The following is an 8,495-nucleotide window of genomic DNA, read 5'->3' as shown; positions in this document are numbered from 1 at the left end:
TAAACGATTCTATGGGTCTGTGATTCTATCTTTAGGGGCTGCAAAACTGGCAAAGTTGACCCAGAGCTCAGGCAAATATTGCCACACGCTGTATTCTCCTGAAGTGACCAAGGCAAAGACCATCACCCAAATGTATGGGCAACAGACTTGACTTTCCTTTCAAAACAAGCAGGTCTTGTTGTAACTTGATTACAGGAGTTGAGCCTGGGCTTTCAAGGCTCCTGGTATGGACCTACAGGAGTTAAAAATGCATAAGGAAATGCTCTAAGGAAACACAAATATTTTAAGCTTCTGCAAAAAATTAAATTAGCTTGGTTATTTCACCAGTGGTGACTTTAGAAGGTATGCAATATAGGAAAAGCTAACGGTTTAATAACACAACAACGATGATGGTTGTATGGGAGACCAGAGACTTTTAGTAGACTTTGGCTGCTGTAAACCACAGCTCTGCACTGAAAACCAGTATCAGAGGAATGGCTTAAAGATTTAACACTGTTACACATTTCAAATGCATTTCCAGCTAGCAATTATTTTCCCCTAACATCCAGGCCTGTATACTCACACTTGAAGTGAAGCTGCCAGCTGAACTTCTCTTCTGTGTAGGCTGCTGCAGCAACAAGGGTCTGCAGACTTTCTGCTTTGAGCGGTACCCACCCATGCAATGATGTTAATTTAACATTGAGATTCTGGCCATACATATACAATTTTATTTCCATTAGTGTTTTTGCACAAGCCTAACTAACTGATGATCAATAAGAAATCCTGTTGATGCATAGGAAAAAATAGTGTCCAGCACCCTTGCCTTCCATCTGTTGGTCTGGACATGCTGTACTTATTTTCATCATTAAAGCCAGCGGTCAATATGACTTCAAACTGACCCATTACTTTAGGAAATGAACCATTAAAATGATTTCTGTATCGCTGTTCAGAACAGAACTACATTTTATATAAGACTCCATAAAACTGAATTTTTAGAAATTATTTTAAAGCCATTGTTCTTTGTGCACAAATGAAAATCAGAAATTTGAGGAGGATTCAACATAGTTACACCAGTACAGGACAGCTATCACAGAGATCAGATTCCTGCACTTTGTGAGCTGCAGGTTACTTTGGAGCCTCAAACAAACACTTGGAAACCTCAAAACCAATTCCACATTCCCAGCAGTTCTGTTTTCATTGAGTGATGAGCTTACATCTGAAAGCGAATGTCATACTATATATAAGTAAACACTATGTTCCTTAGCGTCTTGAAGATTGCAGTATTTTGCTTTCCCATGACCCTCTTGGACCTTCCATTGCTACTGGTCTTACACCAAGGTAGTAACTCAAGAGAACTAACAGATGTGAAGCCAACGTACTAACTCAAGAGAACTAACAGATGTATTTACAATATGGTATTCTTTAGCAGTTGTATCACACAAGAAAAGCAACTGTAATCTCATAAAAATTCTGTTCACCTTAAACTCCTGTTGCTTGGCCATCATCACTGGCATGTGTCTAACAAGGAGAGGATGTTTTTCCTTTTTGATTTGATTCCCATCATCTTCTATACAGAACCAACCTAACAGGTTATCCTCTGCTGTAATGGAAAGAAGAAACAACAAACATCCCACAATACTTTTACCGAATAATCACTTACACATCTCTACAGGAATCCAAAAGAATTCTGTTAAGATTGGTTAATACTGATCAGGCTGTTCTTATGCCATATATGCATAAATGACAAAGTAAAACTATGAGCAAAAATTCAATATGGTAGATTACAGACATATTGATAATGCAAAAAAAGAACAGCTTACATTAGCGAAATGTTAAGGGTGTTCTCTTAATGACCTTGTCAGTAGGTTATTAAAAGAGGAAAAGGCACATCAAACCTCTCCTCAGACTCTAGGAGATCTGTTTGGCAAATAGCATTTCTCCCGCCTGTAGAAGTGACATCGCTACCAACTATTACTTGTCATAATAGTAAGGAACCTCCCCCTGGGATGGTGGAGACATCCATTCTCTCTTCTTCTGTTTTTGTTATTTTGCCTGCCTTCAGCAAAAGACCATAAAAGCACTGTATCTTGAGGATGCGCTGGTGAAACTTGCTTTCTAGCAAGTGCATATCCTCAGTGTTTCTCAACTTAGGCATTCAAAATCCCAGGTATCTTTGGAAACCGAGACCCCCTGTGCAAACACAGTAGACTAATAACAGGACACCACATTCTTTATTGCTCCCACTTAGATCAGGTTTGTTTGTGGTAATCCCTCCAGTGAAGACTATAGATTTTTTAGAAATCTACAGATTTAAAAACAGATTTAAAAACAAAAAACCTCTCCCCTCCAAAATTGAATTTTACATATCCAACTATAGAAATCTTGCATTATATTAAAACTACACCCGTAAGTTTACTTCATGGTCAAAGCTAAACAAACGAACCCAACAGCTTTATTGGTATTTCCTAGCTAAAATACTGATATTTTCCTAGCTAAAATAATACACAATACACAATCACTATTATTTACTGTATTGCAATTTTATCATCTGCAGATAGATTTTTTTTCACCCCCAAAAAAATTTCTAAAAAAGAAAAATACAAAAATTACACTGTACATTGAGAGCTATCTTAACTTGATAGGAAATTTAAATAACTAGAGATTACCAAGGGCCAGTTTAGCCATTTGCAAATTGTTGATCCAGGACTGTTTGATGGCAGGGGTAAATGTATTGAACACAGCTGTAAAGAAAGTGGGCCGCCCAGACCTGCAAAACAAACAAACAACCAAAAAAAGCCACTCTAAATGCACTGAGCATGAGATACAGTCAAGGCTAGACATGTTAAGCAAGATGAAATTTCATTATTTTCTAATACTTAGACAAAGACACAGCTCCAATACAAGCATGCAGGCTATGATACGCCATACGCCCGTCTTCCTATGCTTTACGTCAAGTGGTATGAGAAGCACACCCTCCTTGGTAAAGGTGGCTGTTCCCGATTAGGTGTCACTGCCACGGTCCCTCTCTTGTATCTTGCATCTGGAACGCAGGGTTGAGGAATAGGAGAAAAACTACAACGCTGCCCTGGAACATGCAAGTTCCCAGCATTGTGGCACAAGAACAGAAGTCAGAGGCTGACTGTGGGGACAGAAGAGGGGGAAGAGCTACAGATGCCCAAATCCTCCCTGGTACATCTATGCCTAATACATAAGCCCATTTAGAAAGTTTTGTAACCAAGATTACTACTGACTTATCCTGTTTTCCTGGGAGTTGCAGCTGAATTCTACAGCGATCTGCCGCTCTGATTTCATCTTCTTTTTTCAAAATCAGTTTTTGTAAACCTGAAGTCCAGTCATGGGCTACAGATTGGTTTAAGTTCTGAAAAATTAAAAAAACCTAAGATTCAACACCAGCCTACTGGCCTATTTCCAACAGGTTTACTAAGGTGATCTCTGCATATAACAAACAATTCCTGGCACCTGGGCCTCCTTTAGTCCACATTGTAATCATGGATAATTTAGCCATATTTGTAAACACATTTCAAAAAATCTGTAAAAAATTTGCTAATGTTTTGTCTGATGATTTAATCTCATATTGCTCAGAGTTTGATGATACACAAATGACATTCCCAAGCATTTGTCAGATTAAGAAAGGTAAGTTTGCATCAGGTATACACACAACCCTTTTACTTAATTTCAATGAGGAGTTATATAGACCCATAAATTCTGTTTCTAAAGAAAATCTCAGGAAAATGTCTACATATCATCCTGCCAATACGTTTTTATTCAAATTTTCAACCCAAAAATCTTTAGAGAGCCATCATGAAAGCTGTCTGTGTAGCTGGAATCTGTTTAAGTAGGATGCTGAAACAATAAACCTCTGCAAGCTGAGTGTTAGGTCACAAAGGGTAAAAGCACACCTGAATGACACTTAAAGCATCAATAGTAACGAGTATTCATACACAGAAGTACACTAATTTTCCACAGTCAGAATTTTATGAAAACTGAAGTATTTTTCAAAAATTCCTCAACTAAACTGTTCTAATTATCTTACACATCTCTATCTGGAATCATTGATTGCAATTTAAAGTTTTCAAAACTTAGTTGGCTCTGACTGGCAGTACAGGCAGAAAGGTTTTGTGTATGTTAACGGGTGAATGTCTTATGGTACCCGTGCTATACATATTCCCAATAATGCAGCTGAAATTCACTTTCCAATACTTGTGAAATTTTGTCCACAAGTACTGTTTCCATAAACTTCCTTCGTAGTACATATTTTCACAAAACGTTATGTTTTATTTAATGCCCTTGACTCTGAAGGCAACATATCCCAAGAGAAAATCAGCTTTCATATATGTATTCATACACACACATATATATATTTACAGCCTATGGTGGCACGTAGGAGTTAAAAATTGTGCCTAAGCATACATAAAACATGTAAAACAAAGGCAAAAAAGCAATTTTTTTAAGTCTTAAGACTGTGGAGAACTCAGTCTGAAATTCTGTGTTGAAGTACTACATCTGTTTGCCAGAATATAAGCCAAATAAAAGGGATGTGAACAAAGCCAAAGCAAATTACTTTCAAAATTCCTCTGAAAATCCTTTCATATTTTTGTGATTTACACTCAGTTTAAAGAACAGCTCCTCCCAGAAGCCAGGATTATGAGCTTGGATGGGCATCAAGAGCTTCCTCCAAACAACCATCCTCCTACTACCTTGTCTAACTGCAAGAATCCAATTTCTTAAGATCAAAATGTAATTCTGTTTCCATATAGGCTTATCAGCTACCAAGCAAATGCAGACACTTGTACTATCCACCTACGCTTAAAAACCATAAAGAAAAACAATAAAGAAAAACAAGATTAGAAAGACAGCTATAATTTACTTATAACGCTAAACAGTTAACAGTAAATGAATTACTAGAGGTAAAAATTATTACACTCTTTACAGAGAGAACTAAAGAATGTCTCACACAGATCCTAGGGAGAGGCAATTACACTACTTTACAACAGAACATATTTGAAAAATAAATCCAGCTTTGTTTATTACCTGATAGTTTCCTTTAAGGCTGCCTATTAACTGACTAATTTGACCAACTACATTCAAGTCATGTAAGAGGTTCTGCAGATCATGGTACAGTTGCCCTGGTCCCATATAGAGCTTGTCTAAAATGAATAAAAACATAAGGTTATATATAATAAAAAGATGTAATTCTCAGTTGAAGGAGGAAAGCATGACAAAGATAATAATATTTATTATTAATAATTAATTCTTAACACTACGAAAAATAAGCTTATCAAAGTTGGTGATACTCTCTCTAGATTGTAAAAGCAACTAACGCACCGATATGCAGCTAGGATCTTCGTTACTTCTGAAAATCAGAGTGGTTTATTTACACATATATCATTGATATTTCTCTTTGCTGCTCCAGGTGCAATGTTCCAGGTGTGAAATGCATCCCAGGAAATTATAGGTAGTAATACGTTATTACATATTAGCTTTGCATCTACAAGCATTACCATAGGCATTTCCTTTCAGCTCACCTTATCATTGCCTTTTATAGCTACAATGAAGACTCAAGTTTGTCCATCTAGTATGACGGAGAACATTTTGTATAGTCGTAATAAGCACTCACTAGAACTGTGACAAATATCAAAGTTCATTGGCCCCCAAATCTCCTGCTTACATGGAAATTTTGCTTAGCACCAAGCGGCAGACTTGCTGTTACCCCTTAGTTTAAACATCCTTCATAAAGGTTGCTTTTGGTCATGTGACAAAGCCAAAAAAATTTGTTTATAGCCTTCACTATGGTGGTTTAATGCTCAAAATCTGTTTAATCGATTGCAAGATAGTTCTGGATCATACATCCACATCCTAACTCTAACATGGGCCCGCAATTTCACCGATCCACTTGAAATTTTATTGCAATCATGGTTAAGTGAAAAAAGGATCTGCATTGAGATCACCAATAAATCTTAACAGCAGCAGAAATATTTCGCCCTAACCATCAATAGGTACATATGTTTATAAATTAACACTAACTCAGAAAACTATTCTGGTTAGTAGGATGAGCTGTCTAATTAAATGCACAAAGCTTGCAGAACTCTGACTCCCAGATATGATGTTAGGAGTGGGATGGCTATGTAATTCTTGTGGAAACAACACTCTCTCCCCCCGCTAAAAAACCGCACCCCAACTCGTACAGAGTCAGCATGTTTCCCTGGGCCTGAATGACAGGAACCGGGCTGGATTATCTTTCCAGGAAACCCCTGCAGATTATTTAGCTCACGCAATGTAGTATTCAAACTACAGATCCTTCACCCTTACCACAACTTTGGAAGCTAGTCTGTGGGCAGCAAACTCCCCTGGAGCAGGCGATTTTCAGCCCTGCATTGGCAAGAACATGATTTAACTATAATGTTGGCTTCCCGCTCTGCAGACAGACCCGGAGCACGGCCAGGAGCCATGCCCCCTGCTCTGGCTGGACACAGCGCAGCCGCCAGCACGTCCCTACCCTACGTCTGCTATAGGGACCAGCCTATAAATCAAAATGCAACAAACCAAACGCAACGCTATCGACGTAGCACAAAGCCAGAATAAACACAAAAAAATAAACACACATGACAATTTCTCTTAAACCATTAGTATATTCTCAGTTATGTATCAAACTAACATTTTCCTATTTGGAGGCATCATACAGATCGAGGCCATCACTGGATGTTTTCCTTTAACGTAATTCACTATATTGAGCTAGAAGTCTGCCTTAAACCTTGAAGAGTATAATATTTCAAGGCTCAAAGAAAATGTTAAGGGTTACTTTATCTCTGAATTCTCCACTTCACTGTAGGAAAATGCAACATAAACCTGAGATATTACACATTCCCATAAAATTTCAAATTATTCTCTTGCCTTTAAATCTTCCGGTAAATTGAATCAATGAAAGGATTTCTGTGTGTTGCCCTTGAGCACTAAACTGGGTAATGACTGCACTTACTACTATTTAACCAGCCAGATAACAGATCCAACTTTCATCCATCCTTCTTTGCCTGTTCTGAATGCTAATTAAAAGAACAATCTAGCCTTTCTTACCCTTAAAAATACATCAGTCTATCAGAAAAGATCATTACATGTATCATACACAATGAAAAGAAATTACTACAAGGTAGACCTAAGAGGAAAAATTTTGAGATTATGGTCAGTAGAGTATGTTTACAGATTTGTTTAAAAAAAAAATTAAACACTTTTCTGTAACTGCTTTCTGGACTACTTTCATTAAGCTGCACTGTCCCTTTCTTCAATCCAAATACTTGGAAAACAACATCTGAAAGTTGTAATCACTTCTCTCCTTGTATCCCTTTTCCCCTAGCTTACACCTTTTTTCTTACTAACATCTATAATAATTGTAATTTGTTAAGCACCAGAATCACTAGTTCCTAGACACATCAAATTGTTGAGTTCTGTGGGGCTACTTGCAAAAAAAGGAGTGGGTCAGCGTTAATAGAAGTCCGGTGAAATCTAGCCAAAAGCCATGACAATGTGTTTGGCACTGTAAAGAACAAAAAAGAAATCATTCTTGCCCCAAATTTCTTTAACTAAAAGATAACTTCTGCAAAATTAAATTTAGACTGATTAGAAGTAATTGGTGGTTTAGTTGAGTTTTTGGTGGAAGTCCATTCGCTTACCTGTCATTTATAAACTCCATTACTAAACAAACCAAACGGCTACACTGAAAAACATACTACAAATATTTCTGAAATTTATCCTTGTGGGTTTGTACCAAGAGAAAATTTACAACTACCAGGTTGTGAAAAGCTGACAGTTTGTGAGGATTCCCTTGTACAGGATGGGTATTTTCACTCAAGTGAATGACATTATTTTTAAGTTTTAAAAGCCAGGATCACTCTTTGCAGCTTCATAAAGTCAGAGTTATCAGACATTCCATTTTATTATTGAAAGCAGGTCAGAGAATAGACACTAACCTGCAATATGTAGCAGCAAGCATTCAGGCAACTCTTAGCGGGACTTTATGCCATAGCCTTCAACTAAGGCCATAAAGAAAGCTTTAAGTCCCTACACAGATGGACTTGCCCTATGCAGTATGTACAACCACTGTGCCTGTAAAGAGCTGTCCTCTACAATCCTCTTCCTGGAGCCTCAAATGCTCTTACAAATATCCTTGTTCCAGCCTTGGGAATAAGGCATAAATCTTGAATTTCATGCAGTAATTGTCACTTGAGTCTATTTTGTCTGCACCATGCATATTTTATAAGCGTTTAATAAGTCAATATAAAAAGGATGCAATAAGAGCGTCAAAGCAAATAAACTAACCCGGCATCTGAAATTCCGTCACACAGAAAAACCAAACGCAAGTCATTTTAGACTCATTCATTAAAGACCACGTTCTCAGCACAAGAAAGCAAGCCAAAAAGCAAATCAATAAATAATTAAAGAGAGACTGCTTCCATCCTCTGATGTTCTAGAAAAGACAAACGGCCAAATTAAGAAGAAATTTT

At 37.4% G+C, this 8,495-nt stretch overlaps 1 protein-coding gene across 1 annotated transcript in view; it reads right to left on the bottom strand.

The window, feature by feature from the left end:
- Positions 1–1,457: 1,457 nt before the first annotated feature.
- Positions 1,458–8,495, bottom strand: part of ARHGEF10 (Rho guanine nucleotide exchange factor (GEF) 10) — a gene marked incomplete at its 3' end in the record, with an annotated part of 48,189 nt that continues 41,151 nt past the window's right edge. Inside the window, exons 18-21 of the mRNA XM_009698974.1 lie at positions 5,032–5,147; positions 3,231–3,358; positions 2,646–2,746; positions 1,458–1,579 (exon numbers count right to left, since the gene is read on the bottom strand). Coding sequence (XP_009697276.1) covers positions 1,458–1,579; positions 2,646–2,746; positions 3,231–3,358; positions 5,032–5,147 — 467 coding nt within the window. The remainder of the gene's footprint in view (positions 1,580–2,645; positions 2,747–3,230; positions 3,359–5,031; positions 5,148–8,495) is intronic.

Source organism: Cariama cristata, unplaced genomic scaffold (genome assembly GCF_000690535.1).
Source record: "Cariama cristata isolate BGI_N322 unplaced genomic scaffold, ASM69053v1 scaffold4724, whole genome shotgun sequence".
Taxonomy (NCBI): Eukaryota; Metazoa; Chordata; class Aves; order Cariamiformes; family Cariamidae; genus Cariama; species Cariama cristata.
Note: the sequence above shows the minus strand (reverse complement) of the source record. Positions and strands in the feature narration are given on the sequence as shown.